The sequence below is a fragment of the Callorhinchus milii genome, unplaced genomic scaffold (genome assembly GCF_018977255.1).
Source record: "Callorhinchus milii isolate IMCB2004 unplaced genomic scaffold, IMCB_Cmil_1.0 Scaffold3, whole genome shotgun sequence".
Taxonomy (NCBI): domain Eukaryota; kingdom Metazoa; phylum Chordata; class Chondrichthyes; order Chimaeriformes; family Callorhinchidae; genus Callorhinchus; species Callorhinchus milii.
In genome coordinates, this window is record NW_024704744.1 from 25,374,043 (window position 1) to 25,387,081 (window position 13,039).

General features: G+C 38.5%; 1 protein-coding gene across 1 annotated transcript in view; it reads left to right on the forward strand.

The window, feature by feature from the left end:
• The window catches only part of ift172 (intraflagellar transport 172), a 62,924-nt gene that overhangs the window by 7,779 nt on the left and 42,106 nt on the right, over window positions 1-13,039 (forward strand). Inside the window, exons 6-18 of the mRNA XM_042333279.1 lie at window positions 252-331; window positions 575-662; window positions 3,381-3,595; window positions 4,374-4,497; window positions 4,949-5,044; window positions 5,737-5,898; window positions 6,679-6,732; window positions 7,345-7,448; window positions 8,294-8,379; window positions 9,562-9,674; window positions 10,169-10,336; window positions 11,071-11,207; window positions 12,502-12,609. Of these exons, the coding sequence (XP_042189213.1) occupies window positions 252-331; window positions 575-662; window positions 3,381-3,595; window positions 4,374-4,497; window positions 4,949-5,044; window positions 5,737-5,898; window positions 6,679-6,732; window positions 7,345-7,448; window positions 8,294-8,379; window positions 9,562-9,674; window positions 10,169-10,336; window positions 11,071-11,207; window positions 12,502-12,609 (1,535 nt within the window). The remainder of the gene's footprint in view (window positions 1-251; window positions 332-574; window positions 663-3,380; window positions 3,596-4,373; window positions 4,498-4,948; window positions 5,045-5,736; window positions 5,899-6,678; window positions 6,733-7,344; window positions 7,449-8,293; window positions 8,380-9,561; window positions 9,675-10,168; window positions 10,337-11,070; window positions 11,208-12,501; window positions 12,610-13,039) is intronic.

The window sequence follows — 13,039 nt, forward strand, 5'->3', positions numbered from 1 at the left end:
TCTATTGCATAAAGCATTTTGAGATATTTCAATGCATTGTATCAAATAAAGTATTATTTGTTTAAACTGATAGAGTTGTATTGCCATCTAGTGGTCTTTTGATGGAAATCATTTTTTGCCTTTCCTATTCTGAGTGAATGGAAAAACGATTCAATAGCATTTTTGTGAACTTAGTTCTCTTGTTAGTAAAATCCATTGTATCTTAATATAATCTCTTGGCATTCCAATTAAGTCGATTCTGTTCAACACAGGTTCGATTGGCTAACACAAAAACCAACAAGTCTTCAACTATATATGGAACAGATTCTTATGTGGTTTCCTTGACTTCAAAGTAAGTGTTTTTAATTTAAAAGGGCAGAATTAACCCACTTTTGTGGGTCAGTTTCCAAAATTTATTTGTCAGTTTACATCAGGTTCCAATACTAATTTATGCAGCATTGTAAATTTCCCCTATAGAAGAAATTTTGTATGGACATCTCTGTTAGTTAAATTTAAAACTTCTCTTATTCCCAGATCTTAATTAGCAAGGTTTACAAACAGGCCACTTAATTTGTACTTCAATATTTCTCTACAGTACATCTGGTAAAGGGATTCTGTCTGGCCATGCTGATGGTACTATTGTGCGCTATTACTTCGATGATGAAGGAACAGGTGACTCACAGGTATTACATTTGCTTAAATTATATAGACATGGGGAGAGACGAGAGGCATGCATTTACCCAAAACGTATTGAAGCAATCTGTACCAGTATAAAAATCTTACAATTCCTTCAGAAAATAGGACTACAAGCCCCCAACTGAAGTTTGTCATACCCAGAGACATAAAGATATAAAGAACTTGCAAAGAACTGGTGCGGGACAGTACACGAGCTGCAGAGTTCTGAATGACCTGCAGCTTGTGGAGGGAGGTGCCGGGAAGGCCGGCGAGGAGAGAGTTCCCATAGTCCAGCCTTGAGGTGATGAAGGCGTGGACCAGAGTTTCAGCAGCGTGAGGGGTGAGGTAGTGCCGTAGTCTGGCGACATTCTGGAGGTGATGGAAGGCGGTGCCAGTTGTGGTGCGGATATGGGGGAGAAAGGACAGCTCAGGGTCGAACAAAACCCCGAGGTTCCTGATTGGCTTTGAGAGGTGGAGAGTGCAGCCTTGGATGCTGATGCTGTCAGCGTCTGAGGTGCGGAGGCGCAGACGTGAGCCAATCAGGAGGGCCTCAGTTTTGCGTACGTTGAGCTGGAGAAAGTTATCTCTCGTCCAGAACTCGATGTCGGACAGGCAGGCTGTCAGGACATCGGTGGTCGTGGAGTTGAGGGTAGAGGAGGAAAGGTAGAGTTGGGTGTCATCCGCATACATGTGGAAGTTAACCCCATGTCTGCGGATGATGTCACCAAGTGGGAGCATGTAGAGGGTGAAGAGGAGGGGACCGAGGACAGAGCCTTGAGGGACACCGCACGAGACAGTGCGGGTGCCGGAGGAAAAAATATTTGAGGAGACAAAGTGAAGACGGTGGGAGAGGTACTACCTAAACCACTCAAGGACAGGGCCTTGAAGGTTTAGGTGGGAGGACAAGCGGTGGAGGAGGATAGCATGGTCGACCGTATCGAATGCTGCCGATAGGTCGAGGAGGATGAGGAGGCAGAGGGAGCCCTGGTCACAGATGGTCAGGATGTCATTGGTGACCTTGACCAGGGCAGTTTCTGTGCTATGGGCAGCACGGAAACCCGATTGACGGACCAAACTCCGTATCTCCATTTCACCAGTTCTGGCCAGGCTCCACTGGCTCCCCATCACTGAACAGATCGACTTCAAGATCCTCACACTCGTGTTCAAATCCATTCACTCCCTGGCACCTCCCTATCTCTCCGACCTCCTCACTCCACAATCCACCACTTGGCGCCTCGGCTCAACTGGCACCGGCTTCTTGCATGTCCGTCGCACCATTGGAAGTTGCGCTTTCATTCATTACACTCCAAAACTTTGGAACATTCTCAACACTCTCCCTCAATCCCTCCACCAAATCTGCTGCTGCCCACACCACAGTATTTGTTATACAAAACCAATGGCACATGGGTGTGATTTCCAAGTGTTAATTTCATCTTTTGGTTCAGATGAAGGTTCTAAATCACTCAAATTTTGCTTTTGTGGTACATGATGCTGTTTAAGCCTTCTGATGAAATTGCTGAATGACTAAGAATTCATTGATCTCTCTATCTTATTGGCAGAATGAATTGTCTTATGTTTATTGTGAGGCAACTGAATTTCTTTATATGCTCGGCTATCTCTTGTACATCATCTTTCTGTAGGGATTTGTTATAATTTCTTCAAAGAAATCAACATAATTATTACCAGTCAAGAAAAAAATCCTGGGAAATCTAGAGCCTGACAACCCAGATTTACTAATGTTACCATGAATCTCGCTCTTAATAGATTTATAGATTTACTTGTCATTTCAAGATTGCAATCATTTAAGAAAATGATTTCCAGCTTTACATTTTTGGTAAATTTTCTCTCAGTCTCCAATAAAGCAGGACAGTCCAACATTGATAATAGAAAACAAATCCTATTAGCTAATAGAGCCTTTCAAGCTGTTGTTTATGTTTCTGGTTGTAAAGCCAACCTGAGAACAGATTGACATTCCAGCTGTTAAGTGTTCTACAAAAACTTTGTTTTATTTGTAATTGTTTTCCCTTTTGTTCTTACAATTCTGTAAAGTGCTGATGCAAAGAACCCTGCAGCTCCCATTTTCTATCTATCTTCTGTATCTTTATACTAATAAAACGACAATTCCTGTCTGCGCTTCAAGAAGGATCTCAATAACCAATTGATGTAGAGATATATTTGACATGGGCATATTTGTTTTCGGGTATCTCCCATCGTTCATGAGTTATTTTCAGTTTTGTGTTTTTTGCTGCAGTCACACCTGGTGGCCACCCAGTCAAAGTAGTGCTGTGGCATCATGCTCACAGAGCACCTACGTATGTATACACACACACTGCAGTTATACCTGGTGGCCTGCGAGAGCTGCCTGTGGCGCTATGCCATCCTACGTCACAGAGCACGCATGTAGCCAAGCGGCGGCAACAAAATAAAGAATGCAGACGAAGCTAAGCCGTGGCAACAACAAAATTAAATTTTTAAAGCACCGAGTCCTCCCGGAAGAAGTCCTTCCGGAAGGAGTCCTCCCAGAAGAGTATAGATAAAGATGAAATGTCTTGTCTGTGTGTCAATCTACCTTCCATATTGGATCCTTTGGTTTCAAGCGTAGATACAATTGGTACAGCTAGTTTATCTTAAACAAAGACAACAATAAATCCAGAATTTTTCATTTAGAAGTTATGTTTCATAATCGCCCAGATATTACCCTTACATGAAATGCTTATTTATTTCAGGGCAAACTGGCTACACACTCTTGCCCACCTTATGCCTTGGCTTGGGCTGTGAATAGCATTGTAGCTGCTGGATGTGATAAGAAGATTCTTGCGTACGGAAGGGAGGGTCACGTAATACAGCAGTTTGATTATGGAAGGGATCCAGGTGAAAAAGAGTTTACAGTGGCTGCCACAAGCCCAAGTGGTCAGTCTGTGGTGATTGGCAGCTATGACAGGTAACATAATGAAGAAAAGTGGTTTTTTGGTTGCCTGTTTTGGCATTTTTGATCTCTACGAGGTAGCACTTTCAACAGTCAATAAAGTTGCTGAAAATGTAGGATTTTTTTTTAAAAATTAAGAATTTAATACAATCTTTAAATGAATGTGATTTTTATCTATAATATTTTGAACAGTTCCATTAAAGCCTTCACAGGATTTACTGTGAAGTGGAGTGACTATGTATTTGTTGGCAAAGTTTACTGAACTTTGCAGCAAATAGTATTTTATAGTCTCTGTATTGTTTCTTAAGAGTTTTGAAAAATATTTTTTTCCTTTTGACACTATTCAGATTGCTGTATGTACAATTTTTCCACCTACAATTTTCTAGTAACTAAAATACAGCCGTGTGTGTAGTAAGAAACTCATGCCATGAATATTTAGCATCAAGACAAGCATGGAGATGAAATTACTGTACCATGTCAGCAGTCAATGCCTTCAGAATAGGAGCAAGAAAGAAGAATGGAAAAATGAAACTTACATTCTGTAGATTAGATTATGATTATCTGATGTTTTTCAGATAAACCTGATTTGGGAAGATTTGACAGTGACAATTTTGGCATTTAATTAACACCACAGCAGTTCCATTCTGTAGATATAACTCGGCTGGTTATATTTGTACATTATTAAATATAGCATTATGTATTTTTCAAAGGTTAAACATATTTGCAGTGATATTTTCTTGCAAAAGGTATTGTGTGTTTTCAGTGGATGGTCTGAATTGGTGTTCCTTTCTAGGCTGAGAGTTCTAAACTGGAGTCCTCGAAGAAGTGCATGGGATGAGGCCAAAGCCAAGGAGATTCCAAACCTTTACACTATCACTGCTCTGGCCTGGAAAAAGGATGGTTCTAGACTATGTGCGGTTAGTAGTTGGAACAAAATTTTCTTCTTGTATGTGTATTCTGAGCGTCTAAAAGGTTTCTTTAGCAAATATGCTTGTAAGCAAAATAGAAGCCCACTGTATTAAAAGGAAAGTGGCAGCATGGATACAGAACTGGCTGGGAGACAGAAAGCAGAGAGTGGTGGTGAAAGCCGCTTTGATAACTTCTTTTAAGAGAGAAGTCAGTAATTATTTGGGGAGGACAAGTTTCCAGTTCGATGGGGAGAGAGCGGGGGAGTTCAATTGATTTGGATAGCTCTTCAAAGAGCTGGCACAGCCACGATGGGCCAAATGGCCTCCTTCTATGCTGTATGATTCTATGCTTTATGCAAATCTATTGCACAAATGTGATCTCTTATTGTTTCTTCACACTTTTTAACATTTAACAAGCATTTTATCTTCCTGAATAAAAATCTGTCTGTCTTGTTTACAGGGCACTCTGTGTGGTGGTGTGGAACAATTTGATTGCTGTCTGCGCAGATCCATTTACAAGAATAAATTTGAAATGACATATGTTGGTCTCAGTCAGGTATGGAGCAAGAGTTGACGTTTCTTCCTAGTGCAGTGCAATATTGTAGAGCCGTGACCACAGGCTCATTTAAGAAGCAACTTGATGCTGGAAAGGAAGATGAAGTGTTGTTATTTCTGAAAGCATTAGATCAAATAAACTCAAAGACCTTGGCCTTTTGCACTTGGCGCTCTGTTGTGAATTAAATGAATGTAGTGTTGCCCAAGATAAAAAATTATAGTTCGTTGTTTATTTGATGCTGCAGTGTTGCAACTATGATGCTGTGCAGGGTTATAGTAAAACGCTGAACATTTTTTTCTTCTTGGGAAAGCTAAGTAAAGGGTCAAGGATCCAGTATATAGATTGAAAAGAATAACCGAGATGGCAAGATAACAATTTTAATACCTTTACCCTGGAAATGTATCACAGAATATTTACTTTGAAATATGAACTAATCTTCATGATTACATGCTAGACTGTATTCCACTGATTATTGGGTTTTAGCCACTTGAGCCTAGAATCTCTGCCTTACTAAAGTCAATTTCCCAGAGTTAACTGAGTTATGTTAATGTGTTAATGAATCTTAAAGGAGCACAATGCATTCGATGTAAGTTGCCTTAGTCTTAAAAGACATTGTTCATATCTAGTAGTCCATAAAAGTGAATAGACAATGTCAGGAGGGGTATAATTTTGTCTGTATTTTTCCTATTCAGGTTATAGTAAAGAACCTTTCAACAGGAACCAGAGTGGTGCTGAAATCTCACTATGGATATGAAATTGATGAAGTAAAGATCATGGGGAAAGATCGATACCTGGTGGGTCATACCAGTGACACATTGCTTCTAGGAGACTTAGCCACCAACAGACTCAGTGAGGTAATACTGTGTGAATTTACATTTCCTATTTGCATTTCTTCCTTCGTTTCTTGGTTGGAACAGTTGTCACGTGTCCTCTTTTTCCTAGATGTCATTTAGAGATTAAAGCACTGTTTGGGCCAATGCTAAATATGTTCTAACTAGAAGCACTGTTTTGAATCACAAATTTCATTCCATTGTACCTTAATAAGACAACAGTCAAAGACTAAGGCTTGGATTTTATTGTGAATGTGAAGTAATTAAACAGCAATTGTCATTCATATTGTCCAATGATATAAATGTGTGACGGTCAAATGTTTCTACCTTGAATGGAAATTTATTTATCTGAGTTTGCTACTTTAATATGAATTATAACCTTTTAGTCTATAAGTAAAAGTGCAATACCTGAGATAATATATACAAAATATACAGAGAGCAGTTTTATTGCTATGTTGGATACTTATAAGAACTAAAAGTGAACATGAAATATTCAGAGCCTGTGTACTCTAGACTAAGCCTATTGCAGGAACTCTTTATTTTATGGTCATATGGCTCCCAGTAGAATGCTAAATGTATCTATGTGAAGACAAGGTATGTGCCTTAAAAAAAGAGGAGCAGGGAAGAGAGAGAAACCAAACGAGAACTGAAAAAAAAGTTATTTATTTTATCACATTTGTTTTCAAGTTTTTGCTTCACTTTTGTAAAATCGTGCATTTGCAAACAAAATAACTAGTGATCCTTGTAGATGAAATTGGTAAACATTTAATTTCAAGTGGAATTATAATTTATACTGTGTTTCAGGTTGCTTGGCAAGGATCTGGTGGAAATGAGAGATTTTTCTTTGAAAATGAAAATGTAAGTTTTGCTTTACTGTGCAGGTTATGACGTGTCTGCCTATTAAAATATTTTTGTGGGACTGATTTGTGGGACTAATGTGGACAGTGTGCTCCATATCTGTTTGGTTCTGAAACAAATTTTCTGAGAGAATGTGAGGCCTGAAGCTTTGGTCTTAGCCTTAATAGTTTGATCGCCCATGGAGTATTCTTGTTTATTATTCATATCCATTCACTCCCTGGCACTCCCTACGTCTCCAACCTCTTCACTCCCCAATCCACCACCTGGCACCACCATTCGACTGTTACCAGCCTCCTGCTTGTCCCTCGCACCCTCTGCTTCACCATTGGAGGTCGCACTATGCCCCAAATCCCTCTGCCTTATCCCCTCTCTCTCCTCTTTCAAGTCCTGCCTAAAATTCTTTTCGACTGTGCTTACGGTCACCTTCCCCAGGGCTCGGAGTCAGGCTCCGCCAGTGTTAAGCTCTCTGAGATGCTACCCTGTGCGGAGGGCGCTATATAAGTGCAAGTTGTTATTATAGCTCTAATAGCATCTGAACTGGACCTGTATCAGTACAAGCAGAGTATTTTTAATTTGTCGATTGTATGTTAAAAAAATATTTTGGTTTTGCAGGTGTGCATGATCTTTAATGCTGGAGAGTTGACACTTGTGGAATATGGCAACAATGACATTCTGGGATCTGTTAGAACAGAGTTCATGAACCCTCACTTAATCAGGTGTGATTTCCATTTTGATCTTGATAATTGATACTCAAATTGATAGAATTATTCTGTTCCATCCGTTTATTAATTTTCTGTGTACTGATCTGCTTCTTTAGTAAGAGAATGAGTGATTGGATCTGTAAACTCATCTGGTTGACTTATGTCAGTGTGTGGGAATAACCCTTCAGAAATTCACATCTAACTATGTGGACTAGCTGGTAGGAAGAAAATATTATCAATAAAGTTAATACGAGTAAACTAGTGTTTTGTCCTTGCTTTGAATTGATGCCTTTTGACTTTGTAGATTAGCAGGTTGGGATGTGAGTCTGTCCTGGATGGCAAACCGTAGAAACTTGAAGGGTAACGTTTATCTCTCTGAAAGTGAAAGATAGGTTACCAATTTTGGTGTGATCCTTCATCATGAGTGATGAAAGGTCACACATAAATGCTAATGTGGCTTTCTCTTTCAGATACAGTTGATCTGCTGTTTGTATTTTGGTTATTTTAGATTTACAGCATGAACATTTTGAAGGAGAAATTCCATTTGGGTCCAGATTTACGCTTATTTTCTTTACTTTTAAGACGTAAATAGTTCATCCTGATTTCAACAGTTTTCCAAATTCTACAAGTTCTGAAATGCTAAGATAATAGAGCAAAGCTAGACCTACATGGAATTTCTCCTCCTTTGTCTTTTGTAACCAACCTACCTCTTTTGTAGGTTGGCCAAATAATTCCTATTGAAAATACAAAGCAATACCATGGCATAAAGTTGACATAAATAACAATAGTGATCGTAGAAAATATAACCTTATGTTGTCACAAGTTTTAAAAATTACTGTTGTCTTTTGTGTATGTGACAGTGTTCGCCTGAATGAACGCAAACAAAGAGGGGTCGAAGACAACAAGAAACTTGCATATCTGATAGATATTAAGACCATAGCAATTGGTGGGTACACTATCTGATGTGTTTTCTTTATAAAACATATTATATTCGCTTGATTCTGATTTAATGATCATTCTGGTCTTCGTGAACCCCTGGTCGTATGCCTATTGCACAAATTATCTTTTCTACTTTTGCTTGAGGCTTGCTTAATTTTGCACTCGAATTGTCCAGTCTGATCACAATCTAAGTTGATCTGCTTTTCGTCATTTTAGAAATTTAGAGCAGGGTTTCTCTGGCAAATTTGATGTGAAATGCAATGAAGGTATTTGCCTTTTCAAGTTTATATTGAAATTCAAAATCTGAGCAAGGCACTTCTTCTGCCACTAAGTGCAGTGCCTTTGATGATGTGCATTATTAACATAGGTTGAATTTATGAAGAATTTCTAGCCTCCAGCATTTTAAGTCTGCCTGAGGCCTATTTGAAGCCTTTTAAGTGCAGACAACCAATTTACACACCAGTGTAATTTATGTAATGTGCTTATGCTGTAATTATACTGCACCTGCTGTAGTACAGATAGCATTTAAGCAGTTTTGTGAGCATAGAGCTGTGATTATATTGCCTGCTCCCATCGCTGAGGAGAGGGAGACTGTCATGTGCATGAAGCACCTCTGATCAGTTTCTGACATTTCTACAGTCAATAAGGATAGAAATGCAGTACATAAGACTACCTTTATTCCAACAATAGTTTTTTTTTATCGTGGTGGCCATAACTGCTGTAATCAGAAACAAATATGACGTAGGACACATTTTTATTTATGCTGCTATAGTTTGATACAGCAGACTTGTGTAATATTTTTGCCCCTAAATACTGAAAATCCTTTTGTGACATTGCCATCCAAAAATTCAGTAAGGTGGGTACATTTAAAAAAAAAAAGGACAAGGAAGCTACATAGAAATTTTACTCTCCTTGCTAGCACATATGTACATATATCCTACTCTTATTTCCTATGTGTGGTATATTGCATTTTTCTGTATGGGTTGCTACAAGATAGAATAAGAGATTTCAACATCACTAAGAAACCAGTGGTGTTGCAACTTAAAATCATAGAAGAGTTTGCAGGCTCAGCCATTGTTCCAAATGGAAGATGTAGAAAAACATGTATGGAGGAAGGTACAAATACGTTTGAGATATTGGAAGTGGAAGCGTAATCATATTTACAAGGTATTTTTTTCTCCTCTTTCAGTGGATCTAATATCTGGCTATAATTTGGGTGCCATAAGTCATGATACGAAAATTGACTGGTTAGAACTGAATGAAACTGGACACAAGCTACTTTTCAGAGATAAAAGGCTCAGTGTAAGTTCTTATGCTTTTTATACTTGAAATTATAACCTTTGGATAGGTGAGTATCTTTTTAAGAAAATTTAAAAGTTACTTGAAAGAAACATGGTTTGTAATGATACTATTTGTATTACACTTTTCGGAGATTTTGCTGTGGAGAGTACAGTATGAATTGATGTTCAAAACCATGATATGAAATGTCTTAGACTGAAACAACATTTAGGAGTTTTTTTTGTTGACAAGAATTGGAGTCAAACAAGTATTTTAGATTTAATTTCATTTTCCATTGGATGTTTGTTTAAATCACGTTACAACAACAGCAGCAAAATCAGATTTGTATAGATCCTTTCACGTCGGGAGGACATCCCAAGGCCCTGAACATACAGAGTTTTGGACCCGAGTTGGAGTCCAAAACGTTATATGTAAAAATGTTATAAAATCAATGTTGCTTTAAATATGTTGTTGAATTCTTTATAACAAAATATAATTCATTGTTTTCTGCTCTTTAGTTGCATCTGTTTGACATAGAGAGCACCACAAAGACAACCGTGCTGAATTACTGCTCCTACGTGCAATGGGTACCAGGTAGTGATGTGGTTGTGGCCCAGAACCGGGGCAATCTCTGTGTCTGGTACAACGTTGATGCTCCTGAGAGAGTTACAATGTTTCCTCTTAAGGTAAAGAAAATAAATTGGATGAAAGATACGGGAACATCTGAAGAGTTCTGCAGTGTTAGTAACTCAACAGTGAGATTCCGATTATTCTCTATGAAAATATAATTGTTGTATTTGGTATAGTGCATATAATGTCTCAAAGCACTTCACAAAGTTTCTGTAAAGTGTGGTGACTGTCTATTTGGAGACCAACATGGTAGCTAATTTGCGCACAATAATGTCCGACAAGCAGCCATGAATTGAGTGATGAATTTTATCTGGAAAATTGTTGGCCAGGATCGTAGCCTTCTGGTATATTCCTTATTCTCCCCAATATTTTTTCTGGATTTCCTTTTTGTCGCTTTGTGCTTCCATTTTTCACATTTTGTTTTAGAAAAAAACTTCAAATTGTGAAGTAACTTAAATCAAAGCAGATTGTCAAGTCCATTTTTCTTATTTTATTCATGGTGCAATGAATGGGTTGAAATATTACTGTACTAATAAGCCAGAGGTCAAACGGAATGCCAGGGTTACGTTTTGGCTCAGCTAGCAGAAGCGAGCAGTCAAGGAGGTTGATAGTCAGAGTCAGAAGCAAGAAAGTGCTAGAGAGAGCTAAACAAAATAGTCTTGAGTTTGAGTTAAGAATAACTCATTTGATTAGGCACAGTGTAATATTTCAGGGGGACAAGCAGATACTTTATTTGATATATGTTAGTTGATCAATTTGATTTCTTTTTATTTCTCCTTATTCTTTAAAGGGTGATATTGTAGATCTAGAACGGAGTCATGGCAAAACAGAGGTCATAGTGACTGAGGGAGTGAACACAATTTCTTATACTCTGGATGAAGGGCTGATCGAATTTGGTACTGCTATTGATGATGGAGATTATGATCGGTTAGTACAACTTGCATTTACATGAACAAAGAACATCTCAAACCACTTGACAATTGAGTTTAGAAGGTTGAGAGGTGATCTAATTGAGGTTTTTAAAATAATAAAGGGATTTGATAGGGTAGATACAGAGAAACAATTTCCTCTGGTGGGGGAATCCAGACCCAGGGGGCTTAAGAGCTAGGCCATTTAGGAGTGAATTCAGGAGACAGTTTTTCACTCAAAGGGTAGTGGAAACTCCTCCCCAAAAGGCTGTGAATGCTGGATCCATTCAAATTTTCAAGACTGAGGTGGATAGATATTTGTTAGGTAAGAGTATCATGGGATATGGGGCAAGGGCTGGTAATTGGAGTTGAAGTACAGATCAGCCATATTCTTATAGAATGGCGGAACAGGCTTGGGGGGGCTTAATGACCAATCCTATTCCTATATGTTCCAATTGTAGTGGTCAATGCTGAGCATGGAAGTGAGAAATTTGAAGACATTGAGCAAAAGCACAATTGAACAGAAAATAGATGAAAGAGTGGAAGGTATGGGCTTGAATATAGGGCAGGAGAAGATTCCACATATTGTATTGGATGAGTTCCTGGAGGGATTTGAAGATCAGGATCATAAACTTGATTGTCTGAAGTACTGAGAGCCAATCAACAACAACTTTGCAGTTATATACCACCTTTCAGGAAGGATAACATCTCAGAGCGATAATGGTTAGGTTGGACACCAAGCGAGGGAGAAGGGCAAAGTGACCGTAGGTACAGTCAAAGGGGCTTAAGATGGGATTTAAAGATGGATAAAGAGGAGGTGGAGGGATTGAAGCAGGGAGTTCCAGAGGTTCAGGGCGAAGTGACTGAAGTACAGCCATTATTGATGCTGCAGAAGATCTTGTGTCTGCTGAGCGAAGGGAGCGAGCAGTGGAGTAGGATATGAGCAGGTCAGACAGGTGAGCAGATGAGAGAGGGATGCAGGTGCTAGATCATGAATGGATTTGTAAATGAGGTTTTAGTACATGACGATTGTTTCTTACAAAAGCAATTTTTTTAAAAAAATGGTAGCACTGTTAATCATTGCAGTCATATTATTGATGCTCCAGAGCCTGATAGAATTTAAATAATTTATTTTACCACTTTTCTCTCAGCGTCTAGTCTAGCAAAAAATTGTTCAGCTTTTGATTTACATTTCACTGATAACTCCATGCGTTCAAATTTAAAATAATTAAGATTGAAAGAGAATACTTCTCTGCGTCTTTTTCTGGCACCAAAAACGATGTGCTGAGTATTGCGGTTGATGTTTTTCCCAGGGCCGTTGCTTTCCTGGAGACCCTGGAGATGTCATCAGAGACTGAAGCTATGTGGAAGACACTGAGCAAGCTCTCACTGGAAGCTAAGCAGCTACATATTGCAGAAAGGTAATAAATGTTTGTCAAATCATATGTGACAAAAGACACAGAATGTTTATTTTTTTAAATTCTCGTTAATTGGAATGCACTGGTCTGATCGTGTTAATTTTCAACATCATCAACTTGCATTTACGTAGAGGTCTTCACGCAGGGTAGAGCCTCATTGGGACCTTCAATAGCTACTCAAAATACTTTTAGTACCTGACCCATGTTTAATGTAGAGCAACCTACAACTTCAAACAGTATTCGTAGAAATTTTAAAATTGGTTTAGCAGTTATTTAAACTAGGAATTGTTTATGCAAAATATAACATTCTTATCATTCTACAACAACTTGCATTTATATAGCTCCCTTCGCATGGCCTAGTGTTGTGGAGTGCTTAAATTTTAAATTCTGTACTGTAGAAATACCTGTTAGCATACTATAAATTGGCTTATTT